Genomic DNA, 18,279 nt, shown 5'->3' with positions numbered 1-18,279 from the left:
AGCCATGCTCTGAAATTCAAGGAATCTATTTTGATTATTAAAGATATACACCTAATATTTTAGGTACCAAGCGATTTTGTCATGTAGGTATCTAACAAAATTTCTCAATGGAAGGTAAATAAACTATATTTATTTCTTCCTCCTTTGATATAGCAAATAGGTACATAATTATGAGCGGTACTTACTGTTAAATTATAAATTTATAAAGTAACAATAATTATATGATTTCAAGCAAATACAAAAACATAATAATTATTTTGTAGTTATTAGATTAAAAGCATCATCAATCATCAAAATTATAAACTAAATGTATTCGTTTAGTATAGATGTCCCATAAGATAGGAAATCTGACCTGGTAACCCTAGTCAAAAACTATTGGTAGTCTTTACCTCGTTGCTATAAGGTTGAAGTTCGGTTAAACTATCGACCTTTGTATTATATTCCACTTCCAATCGTGTAATCTTATTTCTGACCCCAGGGGTCGAAGTGGAAAAAACTTTCGCTGTTGTTTGTTATTAGTTTTTTGTTTTGGTGATACTTTTGTTTTACTAGCGGACAGATAAGGGAGAACTTATACTTATTTCAGTTTTTACGAAGGTTTGTATTAAGTATATTCTTATGCCATAATTAGTAACCTACGTTCGCCGTTACACCAATCGTTGCTTTGGTACTTACCTGAAACAATAAAGTTATTATAATTCAAACAATGTCAACAAAATCATACAGAAACCTAATACAAAAATAAAACAGTAGTGTTAGATACTATACAGATAAAAGGTCCTACAGACTTCCAGCTCTGGAACATATGGAGGTCGATTTTAATTTAACAATTTGCTATGGTTTTGATACGTGATGGTCGTCTTGGTGATCAGTCCTATCAAAACTAAACCAAAATAAGATTGTAAGATGTTGATAGTTACGAATCGCTCTTATCTTATTGAAATGTTTTAGAGTTCCAATAAAATGGAAATTGTTTGAAAGTCATCCCCTAGGGGAAGATTCTTTTTAAACTATTTTTAATACACATAATTAAATCTTGGAAGGAGGTATATTTATATGATATTATTTTAACGTAATGTATAAGTACCTATACAATGCCAATTATCATGCTACGAATTATAAGTAAACAACATATTAAAACAATTAACTCTAAAACCGAACTTGAAAATTACAAAACAAAATTAATTAACATGAGCATCCACCATGTAAACTTATTGACAATACCACAAGGTCTATCATTGAACACATATGAAAATAAACCCTAAACACAGTGTAATAAAGTCTGATTTGCCACAGTCAAAGGTTTGTTATCATAAATATAACATATGGCAGACTCCACCTGAACAAATCGTTATTGTTTTCAAGCTATAGAAATAAAATAACAACGAAAAGTTTTAACTACATTTTGGGAGAAGTTTTCGTTGGCTATTTTGTGGAAATTGTGGTTTGAAAATGTCTGGACCAATATCTCATTCGTAATGAGGTACTTTATCTACAATATAAAGCGTTCCCTTGTAAATGAAAATTATTCCCAAACAAATACATATTTTGTAAAATTTACATTTTTTACCTAGGTCTTGTAGGTATCTACTTAATAACGATAAGAATATACGTGAGATAACGAGAGATAAGTGAGATTTGAGAAAATGGTGCGAACTTTTTGACGGCGTATGTATAATGTATGAAAATCGGAGGTGGAAATTTTAAAGGCTGATGGGCAAATGGCACTAATTTTCATCCTGGCAATATCGGGTTTCTTCCAGTAGGTAGGTATAGGAATGAGGATCCGAAGAAACTGTTGTTTAATAATTATACAGTTCCGGAACGCCTGGTTTGACTATTTTTGGTAATTCATTTTCCGGATTGAGGAAAGAGAAATGGCACACACTGAACAACACGCGGGCGGAGCTACGGGAGAGTGAAGCTAGTTTATAAAATGGAATATCTTTTTTTTTTTCAATTGAAAGTTATCGTAGTCGCCTTCAGTAAAGACCGTGACGCTGACTGGTCACATTTAACACCTGAAGACATGTTATTGTTAAACGTTTTCGTGAACTGACAAGATGCGTGTTTTTGTGCTCATCATGTGCGCCTGGGCATGCCAGGGAAGGGAGTTTGTGGATAAAATGGGTAAGTCTGGGTGTGGGACACACGCTTTATTGAACTTACTGTGGGAAGTATGGCAATAATTTCCTGAAATCGTTTTTTCCAGGTTAGCTTAGTAATAATCCAGTTTGAATGTAAATGCGTTATCAGAGTGTTTGGCAAGGCCGGCGCATGCAATATTCATGGAGTCCCTCAGGGATCGATCATAGGCTCGTTTCTGTATAGGTTTTAAAGTGGTTTCTTAAGGGTTTTTAAGAGGCTTTTGAGAAAGTAGCGCGTGTAGGCTTTAAGTACCTTTAGCACAATTTTATAAAAAAGTTAGATGCCTTATAAAGCTAATTTATGTCCCTCGTTTTATCTTAAGATTCATGTTTTGTTTGACCTTAACATTATTTTACCTATAAAGGTAAGGTAAGGTTAGGTTAGAGTTCTTGAATTTGTCTCTACATAACACTATATATTGACACACACATATATATATGACAATATACTTTTAGACAACGATACATAGGATCATAATATCTTATGTGCTTCCATATATTTTTTAGAACCATTATAAGTTTTACGGTAGGTACCTATAGATATGTATCAAAAAGTGTACCTAGTTTTTATAAACCATACTTTGTTAATAAGTACAAATAGCATCAAAGGATAATGACTACTGGTTACTGAATTATCCTTATTTTTGAGACATCTCTCTTTATATAGGTAAATAGCTACCTAAAAAACAAAAACAGTAAAAATATCAATCTTATTAAAAACACAAATTCCAGGAGGGGCAACGAAAAATTCGCAAACAATTAATATTTATGAGAAAAGCCTGCGATGAATAACAGATAATTAATGAAGCCATTAATGAGTTACGTAACGACTTAGATAATTAGTGAGACGTTGTATGGTGGCGGAATTTGTGTTACACGCGTTTATACTAGGATATAATTAAGTCACATGTATGCAGAAACATTGTCTTTAATTAAGTAATCTTTCTTATGATATTTAATCCTTTGGAAGATAACAAACATTAAAGACTTCGTAGATATAATTGTGTTATGGTGACGCTGCTAAAGTAATTAGTATTTGATACTACTCGTAATGTTTATATTTGTTAGCTAAGCTATTTATGATTTGGGGCGGTGCAATTTTTAACTACCATCCTAAACTATGCGGGAATATCGCTTCTAACGTATAAAATAATTACATGAAGGAATACACAAAAATAACACATATAAAAAGAGGTAAAACAACAAATGGTTTTATCGCTGCAAAGTCACCGCTTCTAGACAAACTTTATGTTTGGGTTTCGGACTCATTTATTTAAGTTCATGAATTCGTTTCTCCATAATCTGGTTCACAATATTTTCCTTTTATTATTTACTTCCGAAAATTTTCTTTCCACCATCGCTTCTTCAGATTCACAATATTTGTTTATAATTGTCATTAATCCACACTTCGCAACATTTATTTCGCGCTTTCGCAGCTTCGCACTCCTTTTTCCAATTTTTGTTTGTTTTCCATTCCGCAGAGAACTTTACAATGAAATTACCGCGAGCATTGCCAGCGTAGCTCTTTTGTGTAAACATCAATTTAGCTGCCTTTCGGTAGTCCTTATTTCATTGCAATAGGGTTTAGAAAAGGACAATGAATTGTACCCGCGAGTACTAATTGTGCCGTCGCCATAAGTTTACACCGCGACAAGTTGTGAAGCAACCATTATGACAACTTTGTTTCTTGTCATAAATGCAAGACCACAATAAGTACATTCTTGGAGTTACATGTTGAGCTTGAGTCAAGTCAATTTTACGGTTAAACTATTTTTAAGTAACTTACGCGACATCATTGATTGAACATTAATTAAGCGTTCTGAGGATCGTTTCCCGCTGTCTATCTGTCGCTTTTATGGGTCCGTTACTATATCTTATCTCATTAAAATGCTAAAGTGTTGCAGTAGGTAATAAATAGTATAAAAAAATTATTATAAATACATAAAACACATCAAGTAACACATAACACTTGACATATTGCAAAGAATGACAATACATGTGCAATTGCACACGCCAGTGTCTCGCAAAAGAGGAAGCCGAAGTTGGCACGGAGTGAAGAAACAAAGTTTAAAAGCAGACCCTAAGCTCCGAAAGTAGCTGAGGACGGAACCGAAATAAATGCTAAAACGTTTTTACAGACCGCTACCTCATCGCCTGCCACACCACCGACTTCACATGTTTCAAGCGCCAATACACGGCGCTCAGAGACAATGTGGTTTTAGGCAATGTTAGACTGGCCATCGACAATTTTGAGCCCTTCTCTGTGCAGTACGGGTCCGACTGCGTCAGGATTGACGGATGGACTGAGAGCGAACTTATCGGGATTGGGTAAGCAAGAGCTGCTATTAAAATAAACTGGCAATAAATATGTCTTCTACTAAATGAATCCGAAATTTAGTTTCGGGGATTGTCGTATGAAGTTTGTTTAACGCAACAACAGAAAACAAGATATAGGTAGTTGGTCAAGCCAAATTGTCAACACGTGTAATTAAGAAACGTGTAATTAAGATCCGTCTCCACGGATAAACGGGTATTCGAAGAAACGGATCTTATTTACCCGTGGCTCCGGACACGTCCTTGACGAGTAGCGTAGCGAAGGAACGAACCGGCGTACTTAAGAGCTAAAAATGAATAGACAAAAGATTTATGACGAGTTTCTGTCATATTTAACCTTATTCCGTTGTTCATAGAGTCGAAATCCAATAAACGGTTTACAAAACCCTTTTCTGAGCAGGTAGCTTTTGCTTGCAATGTTGCAATACGAGTAGAAAATTTGAAATAGGTACAGTATACCTATGCTACTTATCAAAACAGTATTTTATAAAGACTTTATGGTTTATTATGTAACTTGATAGCAATAAATATAAAGTGCTAGTAATAAAATATAAATGCAATAAAGAGTAAGTATAAAGACTGTACACGATAAAATCTGGCCATGCATTTTTTATAATCTGTAGATATAAGTCCTATAAGTATATAGTAAAAATTCAATCAATTGTCAATCATATCACTGATATTACCTACAATGTATATATGAGTTTTCTCGAATAGGTATATTTCATCGAATATATTCTGTCAATAAGAAATGTATATTTTTTAATCTACTTAATTATTTTTTAACTTACGTAAGCCAGACATCTTAGTGTTATTATAGTAAACTATGTAAAAATTAAAGAATTATCATGTGCATCTACTATCTGCCAATAAGAAATGTACTTACAACTTTTAATATAATTAATTTTGAATTTGCGAAAAGTCTTACATCTTATTATCATATAAAATGAACTTTAAGACTGTACTAATAAATATTATTTACAATATTTAGCAACATAACAAAAACTATTTTAAATTAAAGTAACTTGGAAAGACTGTATTTTATGAATTGATCGACTAAGTGGCGAACTTTAGTCATACTTAAACACAATATTTTAAAAATCATATTTATTTCTTGTTCATTCTAATTGTTTTTTCTCTCCCTCTTATCATAGAAAATGCTTTTTAGTGTGGTGCGGGCTGTGCGGCTTTAAAACAATGGGAAACATTTACTTCTTAAATGTTTGCCGTGCCGCTGCATTTGTTACAATTTCTTGTGTAGACGTGTTCACCTTATTACACCGACATAAAGCTTATGCAGTTTTGTAGTATTGGCTGTGGCAGTTCTGATAATGGTTTGGGAACCTATTTGTTTTCGGCGATATCAGACAAAAGGGTTTTGGAAAACAACACGTTCTAATGAATGGAACACCAGCGGCCGGCATTTATTACCTGAACACTCGTGTGAAAGTGACCCACGTGAACATGAATGATTACCAATTTTGAGATCTATCTTAATGTATGTAGCAATATAATCGCAAGTTAACCAAGGTAGCGTTTCGAATGCCACTTGCGAGTACTTTTTTTTGCGTCGTTGGCAGATTTGCTGTTTTCGCACAGCAGTAAATTGATAAAAATAACAAGTAATTCATAATTATTTTTTAACTGTTATTTTTAACTAATATAGGTAGTATTTGTCTGCACATCTATTCTTCACGAAACTATATTACTTACACCACTATATAAAATGTGTTTCTTTGATTGAAATATAATTATGTAATGAAATTAGCTTAAAGAATAAGAATAAGAATCTTTTATTTGCGATAAACATTACCAGCAATCATAGTAAAAAAAATGAAGGTTTTAAACTAGGTGTTATTGTTTGTAGTGGTTTTTTCCAATAAAAATGGTCAAATTATGCACTATACTTTTTATTTAAACTATATAGAACATTACACAGTACATATTAGGAATAATTAGCGAAAAGAAAAATAAATGAGTAAATTAACGTCCGTTCGGTATGACTCGCAATCGGATCTCTGCTTGGTGGGGTCGTTCCGCCCCGCGCGCCCTCACCCCGAGCGGCGCTCGGTACTCGTCGGCAACATCCTCCACCCCAGTGCTGCTTAGCAGCACTCACCATCTATTGGTATGCGGGCTACGCGTGCAGCCGATCGGGTAAGTACACCACTCTTGGTTTTAATCCTTACGGCTCTTACTCGGCCATCTTTGCCTGGCAACAGCTGTTCTACTAATCCTTTTGGCCAGGCGCAGCGAGGTCCATCTGGGTCTACAATCAAGACGAGGTCTCCCACTTGTAAGGGCCTCACTTCTTGTGTCCATCTTTTACGTGGTAGCAGGTCTGGGAGAATTTCTTTCACCCATCTTCTCCAGTATAAATCGGCCAGTCGTTGGGCGATTCTCCACTGTTTTTTCAGGAAATATTCAGAGTCATTGTAAGCGCCAAGGTGAGGTAAGACGGAAGAAGAGCCAAGAAGGAAATGGTTAGGTGTTAAGGTTTCTGTGCTTCCAGGTTCTACGGAGACGTGCGTTAGTGGCCGGCTGTTCACTATGCTTTCGACCTCTGCCAAAAATGTACACAAAGTCTCTTCTCGAGGGGCTCTCTCCTTCAGCACGACCTTCATGCATTCTTTAACAGTTCTGATCTGCCTTTCCCACGCTCCACCCCAATGTGGACTCCCGGGTGGGATAAATATCCATTTAGTTCCATAGTTCAATGACTCACGCTTAAGGTACTCCTGGTCCAACTCCTGGATTGACTTTCGTAGTTCTGCATCAGCTCCTCGAAGATTGGTACCATTATCAGAGTATAGGTACTGCGGCCAGCCGCGTCGTGCTCCCATTCGTCTAAGAGCCATTATAAATGAGTCAGAGGTAAGTGAGTTGACTATTTCGATGTGCACTGCCCTAACTGTTAGACATGTAAACAAAACTCCGTACCTCTTTTGTCTTCCTCTTCCCACAGTTACTTCTAGAGGTCCGAAGAGGTCAGCGCCAGTGTAGGTAAAGGCGCGCTGATGATGAGCAACGCGGGCAGGCGGTAAGTCTCCCATTCGTGGGATTTCTTGTTTACATTTCCTTATTCTACATAGCATGCATTTTTTTGTAACATTTTTAACTGTCGGTCGTAATCTTAATATCCAATGTTTCTGTTTCAGATTATTAACAACAGTTTCCTGGTTCCCGTGGGCTGCGAGAACGTGGTGATGCTTCACTAGCAGCCTTGCTATGTAGTCTCGTCCGTCCAAGATCGAAGGTCGTTTTGTTTCAGGTCCGACTTCAGCAGCGGCGTCGATGCGGCCCCCGAGGCGTAGGACTTCGTGTTCGTCGAGGTACGGCGATAAGGTAAGTAATCTACTTGTTTTAGGTAAGTATAATCCATTTTTCAGTTTCAGGATTTCGTCGGAGAACGCCTGCGCTTGAGAATATTTTATAAGTAACCTTTCAGCTTTCTCCATTACAGCGCCGTCCTCTTCATTTATATGTTTACATTTGTTTATAAACTTTAGCATTATAAAAGTAGCCCTGAGTAATCGTAACCACGATGAAAACCTTGTAGGCTCAGGTATAGGTATGTTTTCCTTATTGCTCGACGTCATCGTCATAACACATTCTAACTCGTCATTGTTTACGTCGTCGTTCAAAATATTTTGCGGCCACTCGTTCTCACTTTTTTGTAAAAATGCAGGTCCCTGGATCCACTCGGTAGGCAACACACAACGGTCGTATGATTCTCTGGTAGGTATATCGGCGACATTCAGGTGCGTAGGTACATATCTCCACTCGCTCGCGTGTGTTAAATCATCTATTTCCCCAAGCCGGTTCGCGATATAAGGTTTGTATGTACGCGCGTTGTTTCGTATCCAGTACAGAACCACTGTGGCGTCACACCAAAATATACGACGATCTGGTTTTATTCTGTGTTCCTTAATTATTGTTTCAGCCAATCGAGCTGCCATAACTGCCGAATTCAGTTCTAGACGGGGCACAGTCGACTTCTTCAGGCCCGCAACACGACATTTACTGGTTATGAACGCCGTGCGAATCGTGTTGTTTTGTTTCCAGCGCCAGTATGCTACTGCGCACATAACTTTCATCGACGAGTCGCAAAATAAATGAAGTTGTAGATCTTTATAACTATTCATAGTTAATAAATCTTGTTGTGCAGGCGCATCGCCGCCCGCTGCACTGATAACAGGTACTAGCCGCGTCCCGCTCGCGCTCGCGGCTTCCGTGGCTGTCTCGCTCACACTTGTAGGCGCTGTTACCATCTCGCTCGCACTTGGAGACTCTGTAACTATCTCGTTCGCACTCGTAGCGGCATGTTGATAATATCTAGGTAGACGTATCTCGCGCATCAATTTTAATTGATTAATCCATTTTAGCCATTTTTCGTAGACGACGTCCGGTACTTGTTCATCCCAAGTTACGCCTAAATGCCAAGTTAATTGAACAATTAATCTTCCATTTATGGTGAAAGGCGCTAAAAATCCATACACGTCAAAAATCGACATTACTACTCGTAAAATGTCTCTTTTCGTAGGCCTTTCTTTCCCGTGGATTATATTTTCGGATAACTTTTTCAGCGAGACATCGAACCCGAGCGTATCTTCATTGGGATTCCATAATAGTCCAAGTGTTCGCTCGCCCTCATACTGTTGTCCGACTTTGAACATTACTGCGCTGTTACCGAGAGTCTCTTTTGGAATGCTGTTGATGACGGTCTGGCTGTTGCTATTCCAATTGCGTATATGAAAATCACCTCGTGCATGTATATAGGTAACGTCACGGACTAGCTTCATTGCAGATTTTTCGTCAGGTAAGCTGTCGATGTAGTCGTCGACGTAGTGTTGCGTGTATATAGCATTAGCCGCCTCTGGATATGTAGATTCGAAGCGTCGCACATTTTTATTTTTTATGAATTGTGCTATGAACGGTGCACAATTAGCTCCGAATATGAGTGACGTCATCTGGTAGGTATGTATAGGATCTTCGGGGTTATCTCGGTATAGAAAGCGTAGGGCTTGCTGATCGTCAGGTTTTATTTTAACTCTGAGAAACATATCCTTGATATCGCCAGAGATCGCGACCTTGTTTTCGCGGAATCGCCACATGATTCCTATTAACGGCACCAGTAGGTCGGGACCTTTATATAGGTAGCTATTTAGACTAAGCCCTTTTGTTTTAGCTGACCCATCAAAAACCAGACGGAGGCTCTTCTTATTTGGATTATCCACGCCATGAGTAGGTAAGTACCAAGTTCTAGTAGATGTGACTGGATTCTTCAATTTTTCAGCATATTTATTGTCCAACAAATGTCGTATGCGTTCTTTATACCTTCGTGCATACTCTTCACTCCTTTTCATTTTTAACTCAACACCTTTCAGTCGTGATAATGCATTTGGATACGAGTCGACGGTGACACAGTGAGGATCCTTCCAAGGTAAGCCGACTTGCCACTGGCCATCGATAAGTTCAGAGGTTTGTTCCAGGTGCTCCTGGGCCAGTACGTCCTCCGAGTTCTGCCGGGGTTTAGCAGATACGCCCATTGAATCGATGGAGAAAGATCGACGTATGTCTTCTTGCAGTTCACGTAGAATTTGATTATTTTCAGTTGCAATATCTTGCTCATAGTTATGACTAAGATGTAATGAAGTATGTATTTCCCTTTGTTTCATTACAGTTGCGCGTTGACACGGCCCATGCACGCACCAGCCCAGCGGGGAACGAGTCGCATAGGGTTCATTTTTGCCGCCCTCCACGATCTCTAGTGGTACATGCAAGTGGTAGTTGTCCTGACCAATAAGAATTTCAGGTTTCTGATTTTCAGCACACAAATAGTTTTTTATACGGTCTAGGTACTTGTAGTTACCGCACTTAACAAGTCCTACATTTTGTACAGCTAAGTCCAGATCGTTTGCACTACGCGCGGTTAAGTTGAACATTGTCCCGTCACTATTAGATATCGAGCAATCGATCAGCTGTGTTTCGCACTTCAGTTCTGAATTGACCCAAGCGCCGCGCACATTTAAAATCTGTCTGCGCCCGCGCAGCCCCGCGCGCTCCGCGAGTTCCGTGCTTATGAAAGATACACTGCTTCCATCATCAAGCATACCGGTCGTTTTTATTTTACCGTTAGGTCCATGAAGGTATATTGTCACGACTTTTAATAGCACTTCGCACTGGTTAGCGTTTATATGCGTAACAGTTTCCGTTTGAGCACTAGTGTCCGACACTTCTACGACGTTATAAGGAGTCGAGCGCGAACTTTGACCCGATACGTAATGCAGGAGCCGGTGGTGAGCCTGCCCGCACCCCTCCACGTCACACGCGGCGGCCGTGCACGATTGTCTATCATGGTGCGATAATAAACACTTATAACACAAACCGAATCGCTTCACATACTGCCAACGGTCCTTGCGTAGTGATTTTTTAAACTTTTTGCATTCTGGCAAATTATGAGTTCCTACGCGACAAAAGCGGCACTTATCAGTACTGTTCGTTTGCGCACTTTGCACTAAAATAGTTTGCGGTTTATAGTCACTGTTTTCACTATAGTTTTTACGTTTATAGTCTGATCGAACTTGCATAAGAGAAGCACTGCAGGTTGACACTTTCATAGCTTCCTCGTGGAGAAACTCGGAGAGGATATCAAGTTTAGATTTAGTTCCTTCTTTAATTAGCGCGTAACTGTAGTCGTTCCACTTGGGTAGCAACACCGTAGGTAGCTTAGATAAGATAGTGCCGACTATGCTCATTTCTTGCAGGTACTCTCCGCGACCTAAGGCACGAACAGCTGTGACGTAATTTTTTATCTTCACGGAAAACGTAACTATTTCTTTGTGGTATTCCGGTGGCAGAGCGTGTAGTTTTTTAATTTCTATTAACATGCGCGATATTATTAACTCCGGATTTCCAAATTGTAACTCAAGAGTTGACATTAGAGTTTCAGTTGAAGTGCCACTAATAAGCAGCGCGTTTACAGATTCTTTAGCGGGTCCACGTAGGCACTTTCTTAAACGCCACATATTTTCAATATCGCTGAAACTACACACTCTGGTCGATTCTTCGAAAGCTTGTTTGAATTGTAACCACTCCATTGGTTCACCGTAGAACAAAGGCAGTTCCTTCGGGGTGCTGATGCGGCTCAGCAATCTTGCGTTTTGGTTATTGTTGGATGCAGATACGGTGGCCAATTCCCTTAGTGCGCTGGCTAACTCCTGAACTGGCAACTCGGTGCCGGCGACCACTGCTGCCGACGAACACAGCGCGCCCGGGTTATTTCCAGGCTCGAGGACGTGCTGTGACTCCAGTTCCAGTTGGCTGCGCTCGACCCACCTGGCAACATCACTTTTAACTGACTGATGGTCTTGTTCTGACGGTTCAGACTTTTCAGATGGACTGTATTCATCAAGGTTGGCGAGATCTACTTGTAGCTTTTTATCTATCAAGTCCATTTGTATGCGAGCCTTTGCTTCAGCTGCTTCCAGCTCCAGCTTCTTCTTTTGTGCCACAATAGACGATGATGCTGACTTTTTAGAACCTTGGTAGCTGGTTTTGTGAGAACGATGACTTGGCGGTTTCGCATTATTTCTTTGTACGGAATGTTCGGATTTTATCTGACTACCCGTTTCTAAAATAATAGTCTTGTCGATCGGTTTCTTCGGTTCTTCATCTTTTACAGGTGTCTGCGGCTGCTGGATTGAAGCTTGTTTAAGTTCTTCTTCTTTTCTTTCCTGTTCACGTCTTGTAGTACTACGTGTGTTGACCATCTTCGGTGTACGAAACATCCGGCTCGAAGACCACTTTGTTATTGTTTGTAGTGGTTTTTTCCAATAAAAATGGTCAAATTATGCACTATACTTTTTATTTAAACTATATAGAACATTACACAGTACATATTAGGAATAATTAGCGAAAAGAAAAATAAATGAGTAAATTAACGTCCGTTCGGTATGACTCGCAATCGGATCTCTGCTTGGTGGGGTCGTTCCGCCCCGCGCGCCCTCACCCCGAGCGGCGCTCGGTACTCGTCGGCAACACTAGGGACTGTTAAGTATTCTTAATTTTAAACTTACTCGAGGTTTAAAATTAAAAATAGTAGACAATATAGAATATAGGGACACCTACTTTGATTCATATATTGTATAGTTGGCTAAATTTGTTATATCAACATAGTTATCAATAATTTTTAAAAATTCGTACGCCAAACGAGTTCATCTCAAGTCAACATTCAATATTAGACCTTGCATACCCAGACCTAGAGCATTGATTGGGTCAAACTATTTCGGATCCGTTCGGGCCGGTGTTAAGTACCCGTGTAAACGGAGATACGTATCTGAGAAACGTGTCTTGGGAACGTTTATTGGAGACGTATCCGGATCCCGGCGGTTCCGTGTAAACCGTGTTCTTAGCACCGCCGGGCTTAAGAACACGGGTATTCGTTTCGGCGTGTAACACGGATACCGGGAGCCCTAGTTTGAAATGAGACAGTCCTTTGACAAACTATAAGTAGGTACCTACTACATACCAATATAAAAAAAAAAGTATTTTTAAATGTGTATTGAAAAGGCCCTTGGCATCAATACCCCTAATGAAAGACAAATAAAACAACCAAATAAAGTCAACTAAATTTCATACAAAATTGTAGATGAGTTGAACTTCAGAATCAGAAGTGAAAAGTTTTTTTTTAATTCTTGCCAACTTGGTGCATCCTCGTTTTATTGAGATTATTTTGAAATGGTTACAGAATGGACGGCAGCAGCAAGGAGCTGATCATGGCTTTGGAACTGCCCGTGTACATGAAACAAGTGAAGAACGACACGAACTGCGCGAAGCCCGAGCGAGGTTAGTCCCTCTGTGAGAGCATCAACGACAGATACTTGTCTTCAAATTAGGCATAGGTAAATAGTACTTATTGAATATCATAAACTACTTCCGGTACGAGAAGGGGCAAGAATTGACACATTTTTTTATATATTAATTATTTCTTACATTTTAGGGCTACAAGATGTTTTAGCATTTTGGGGCACAGTATAGTTGAATGTCGATATATACTTACTATGCCTTCAAAATTTGTTTTATCAAAAAGATTAGAAATATTAGAATATAAGAATTTTCTATTACCTTACTAGTTGTGACTATTATTATGAAAATGTTAAAAGTTAAATCGCATGCCACCGTCCCAAACCTCCGTCTAACATAGCCAGTCTAAAAGTTGTCATTTAGCAACAAGTGACGACGCTTCTCAAGCCGGGGTCGCTCGTTACTCGTAAAAATGATGTTAAATGTTGCCATAAACGCGTTTTACAACGTCGAGCGAGAGTTGGACGGTTATTTATGAATGAAACTTCAACTGAAAATTTCTTTTTTTCAAGCCTGAGTGATGTAGATTGTTGTGTTCCGAGTTTTGAATTGTTTTATTATATAGTTCTACTCTTCTTAGTTATTCAATTACAGTAATGTCGTTTGAGTGATCTAATACAAGTCTTATAGCATTATGCACAGATAGGGCTATATTATTATTCATATTAAAGCTTCGTATTGTGACTGTCAAAACATAAATAAAAGTACTATAAGTAACTAGCTTTTGCCCGCAGCTTCGCACGCGCAGGAGAGTTTTTTAAATTTGTTTTTTGTTTATGAATTTTGAAAAATCCTTTCTTAGTGGACCCCTTGACCTTATAAGGAACCTACTTGCCAAATTTGGACTTTCTAGTCCCAGCGATTTGGGCTGTGCGTTGATTTAAGTCAGTCAGTCAGGTCTTTCACGTTTATATATATAGATTATTCAAAATAAAATCATGAAAAGCTAAGGAATGCATTCCAGATACCCACATTAATATTAGTAGGTACCTACTATGATATTGGTAGTATTCAAAAACATTATGTATTCCCTGTTTCCAGAATTTACAAACATTGATCAGTACTCACACAACGGAACTCTCATGGAGTTTACAGGTAATGGTAAGTCTAACCTTATACAATATATACCAGTGGCCAGATCTAAGAATTGGTCATTTCATGATAAGGCCAATGTCGTTTTCTAAATTCGTTTCTAGGTAAAATAATTGTTTCAATGTAATTTTAATAACAAAACTTCCGTGAGACAAAGACATAGTAAATATATTAAAAACGGGTCACTCATATGTTTCACTACTCGGTACGAAGTGAAACATGTCGAGCGTTTTTCGACTTAAAATACGTGAGTGACCCGTTTTTAATATATTTACTAAGTTTCAATGTAAATAAGTATTCAGACGAAACAATAGTGAACCATTCAACTTGATCTACCTAGCTATGTATAGTATCTAACCTAGGGTTTATACGGTTAAATGTCAGGGAACTTTGCACGCCTGAGTGGGCCCCGGCCCATCGACGGCTTGTTCACGGCTACATAATCTTTGAGGATGCCCTTTTAATATTATAATATCTGGGAGACCGAGCTTTGTTCGGAAAACATAAAAACTCGAAAATGCGCGTTTTCCCAGAGATAAGACCAAGCTAAATCGATTTTTCGCCCTGAAAACCCCCATATAGCTAATTTCATCGAAATCGTTAGAGTCGTTTCCGAGATCCCCGAAATATATAAATATACAAGAATTGCTCATTTAAAAGTATAAAATATTGAGTGTATTATGCCCTACAATATTTAAGATCAGAAAAAAATTACTATCGCCGAGTCTTTACGGAAACAACGTACAGCTACCTAACATTTTTTTAAGGCGTTATTCATAAACGCGCTTTAAGTCTCAAATTGCTATTAATAGTTTGTTTTTTAGTTGTAATTTTAATTTTTATGTTTCACAGCCTTTTGAGCCATGTTGCTTGACTAATAAAATATATTATTATTAATCTGTCATTTTGACTTATGTATTTGTAAGAAAGGGATAAAAATAAATTAACAAATTGAGGCTTGTAAAATTTTATGAATATAGGGATTTTACTCTGATCATACGTGTGTTTTAGCGACGGTATCGGTCACGTTCCCCTTCACTCTGCTCAAGAAGAAAGGCGAAGTTTACCTCGTGTTGGGCCAAGAAGAGGTGGACGCTCTTGTGGACATCCCTGTGTATGTCTCTGAGGGAGGGGTTGAAGGTAATAATGTAACTGAAATTATTTTTATGGTTTTTATACCTGGGCGTTTTGGTGTGCCTAAACAAATCAGTTGTATGCGAGTGAGACATGGACAGGACACACGAGACAAAAACATAGAAAAAGGTTGGAAGCTTTCGAAATGTGGTGTTGGCGGAGGATGGAAACGATCAGCTGGACTGAAAGGAAGACGAATGTAGAAGTCCTGAGTATGGTAGGAAAAAAGCGGTGCTTATTAAATACCTACAATAAGAAATAGGAGAGGCATGATGATAGGACACCTGATTCCGCATGACAACTTTTTACTAAACATATTGCAAGGCAGGATTGAAAAGACAACAGACGAAGGGAAATCTATGATTACTTATCTCAGCCAAATAAAAAAAATGCGTCGTATGAGGAAATTAAAAGACTAGCTTGCCCAAGAAAGAAATGATTGGCGATTAAGTTATGTTGATGATGATGTTGTTGTTGAGACAAATCAGATCCGCCCAAATGTGAAAACTCTTCAAAACCCAACGACCATGGTCACTAAACTTATAAATGTTCTTCTTTAGGTGCCGAGGCTGCAGAATTGAACCAGGCCTCCGACTGGGCGTTCAACATCGTGCAACACATCGAGGCCGCAAGGGACTTCGCTGTACCCTTCACCGGCAATCTCCGTACCGCATTGCAGAGAATACCTCTTAAAAGGCGAGCTTTTTATCCGTTTTAAAACAATACTAAGACACGTAAAACAGTACCTCTGCATGTAACACAATGTGTTAGGCGCCGTACAATGCTAAGCATTGTCGCCGCTGATTTACTGCCTGTCCTGTGGCCGAAGGTTCGATTTCGGCCGAAACTAGAGCATAACCGAATCTTCGGTTTTGACAAAATATCCAGTCAGCCACTAATAAAGCGAATGAAATCAAAGGTAACAATCACCTGGGTATATTAAGATCATATAAATATAACCCAATTGAAGATTACAATACAATATAAATACTTTTTATTGCACACATCAATAAAAGAAAACAATACGAAAGAAAACAGCAATACAAGCAGAGGTAAACAACAGGCGCTCTTATAGCTATAAAGCGATCTCTTCCAGACAACCTTTAGTCTTAAGATTGTGATTGCGATTTGACTTTTAAATCGTACTCTACGGGTGCCCTAAGACAAAATATACGAGTATGCCTTGTGACAAAGTATCCGTATAAAGACAAGAGATAAATGTACCTCTTAAATCTTATATATAGGTATTATACGGGGATATCTGACCCCTGCGACTTAAGGCGCTCCGACTAATGCCAGCTTATTGACCCCAAGGACCCGCGGATTGTTGTACGACTTAAGTTGAGGTATTTTGTGGCTTCGTTTGTACACAGGGATTAGGAGTCCAGTAACTTGTCTAAGATACGGCTTAGCTATTAGAATCGGATATTTTCCCTTTTGTATACAGTGTGGAAAGATAAGTCCCGACTTATCTTTCGAAAATTTCTCTAACAAACCCCTGGGCCCGCCCTGGGGTTTGTTAGAGAAATTTTATCCTGAATAATAATCCTATCTATTAGTATAATAAAATAGTATGTATGTTTTTTTAATTTTAGTTGGTTCGAGTCCCGGGCGAGGCAAGCGAGTTTTAGAAAATCTTTGAATGCAGTATTGTTTCCTTTTAAAAATAAAGGAATGTCTCCTTTAAGTAAAATGAGCCAGCTTAAGGATTTAAGGTAGTTTCCCTCCAGGCCCCGACTTATCTTTCCACACTGTATAGTCTTAATAAATGCTTAAAAAATTGCTACACAATATGTCGAGTCCCTTCCTTTAATTGTGTACGTTTGTCATACATTTTTTTACAATAAAACTTCTCTCAGATTTTTGTGACAACCTAATACCGGGATTAATTCTCGGCTGCATAATACATGAAGATATTTGACAAATTCTAATCTTCAGGCAACGTTTCCACTAAAATGAGCGAGGATGCGTAGCGAGGAATGTTTGTTAATAATCAATAGAATTGTCCACTTTAGCTGCACTGAACGAGGATATGTAAGTGAAGTGATTCTCCTAGCATAATATCTATGATGAAAACGCAGCCCAAAAGTGTTACTAAGCCCGTACATACAGTGTCCGCTCACTGTCATCACATAACGAATACAGCAGACTCCCTAGAGGCAGCAAGCAAACACTAATACAGGTTGGCGCACGTTTGCTTTCCTCTCACTTCCTGTACTTCGTTAGTTACTTACTACCATCGTTGACATACTAACCGATCCATCTTGATCCTTATTGCTATGGCTTTAAGATCTATCAATGATTAGTAATATCGTCAATACATAGACCAAGCACGTGTCTTATTGCAATGACATAGGGTTTAGAAGTGATCAGTTTAAGTGTGGTTGTTAGAGTTAGACCAAGCTAAGTTGGCAGCTATTTTGATAGCCCAAATTGTGCAAGTTTTCTTACAGATGGAAATAAAAGTAAAACAAAAAACAGGCATATAAGTACTTACTTACAAACGTTTTTTTTTTCAGACTGATGTTGCTGTACCCAGAAGAAGATTATTTAGATCTGCAGTTCGGTTTCATAGACCCAATGGCTCTTCTTTAAAAAGGTTTCTACAATTATAAAAAAACTATATTCAAATAAATATTCAGACTAACATAAAATCAATTCAAAACAAAAGCCGAAGAAAAAGTACCCTAACATGTTGAGAAAGATT

The 18,279-nt window shown here is 38.3% G+C and overlaps 2 protein-coding genes across 2 annotated transcripts in view; one reads left to right on the top strand and one right to left on the bottom strand.

Moving 5' to 3' along the window:
* Positions 1–18,279, bottom strand: part of LOC134651468 (uncharacterized) — a 284,537-nt gene that overhangs the window by 99,102 nt on the left and 167,156 nt on the right. The gene's annotated exons all lie outside the window — the stretch shown is intronic.
* LOC134651301 (uncharacterized) lies at positions 2,001–18,167 on the top strand. The gene is made up of 7 exons (XM_063506340.1): positions 2,001–2,130; positions 4,286–4,475; positions 13,231–13,328; positions 14,388–14,447; positions 15,450–15,578; positions 16,133–16,268; positions 18,092–18,167. The coding sequence occupies exons 1-7, from the start codon at positions 2,064–2,066 to the stop codon at positions 18,165–18,167; spliced, it is 756 nt and encodes a 251-aa protein (XP_063362410.1). The 5' UTR covers positions 2,001–2,063.

This window comes from Cydia amplana, chromosome 10, assembly GCF_948474715.1.
Source record: "Cydia amplana chromosome 10, ilCydAmpl1.1, whole genome shotgun sequence".
Classification (NCBI taxonomy): Eukaryota; Metazoa; Arthropoda; class Insecta; order Lepidoptera; family Tortricidae; genus Cydia; species Cydia amplana.
The sequence above is the reverse complement of the archived record's forward strand: the minus strand, read 5'-3'. Positions and strand labels throughout refer to the sequence as shown.

Bases quoted from the DNA above. Each gene is read 5' to 3' on its own strand.
- LOC134651301 (XM_063506340.1), top strand. From the start codon at position 2,064: ATGCGTGTTTTTGTGCTCATCATGTGCGCCTGGGCATGCCAGGGAAGG. The intron at 4,476-13,230 runs GTAAGCAAGAGC...AAATGGTTACAG, and splicing joins AGCGAACTTATCGGGATTGG to AATGGACGGCAGCAGCAAGG. The intron at 13,329-14,387 runs GTTAGTCCCTCT...CCCTGTTTCCAG, and splicing joins CTGCGCGAAGCCCGAGCGAG to AATTTACAAACATTGATCAG.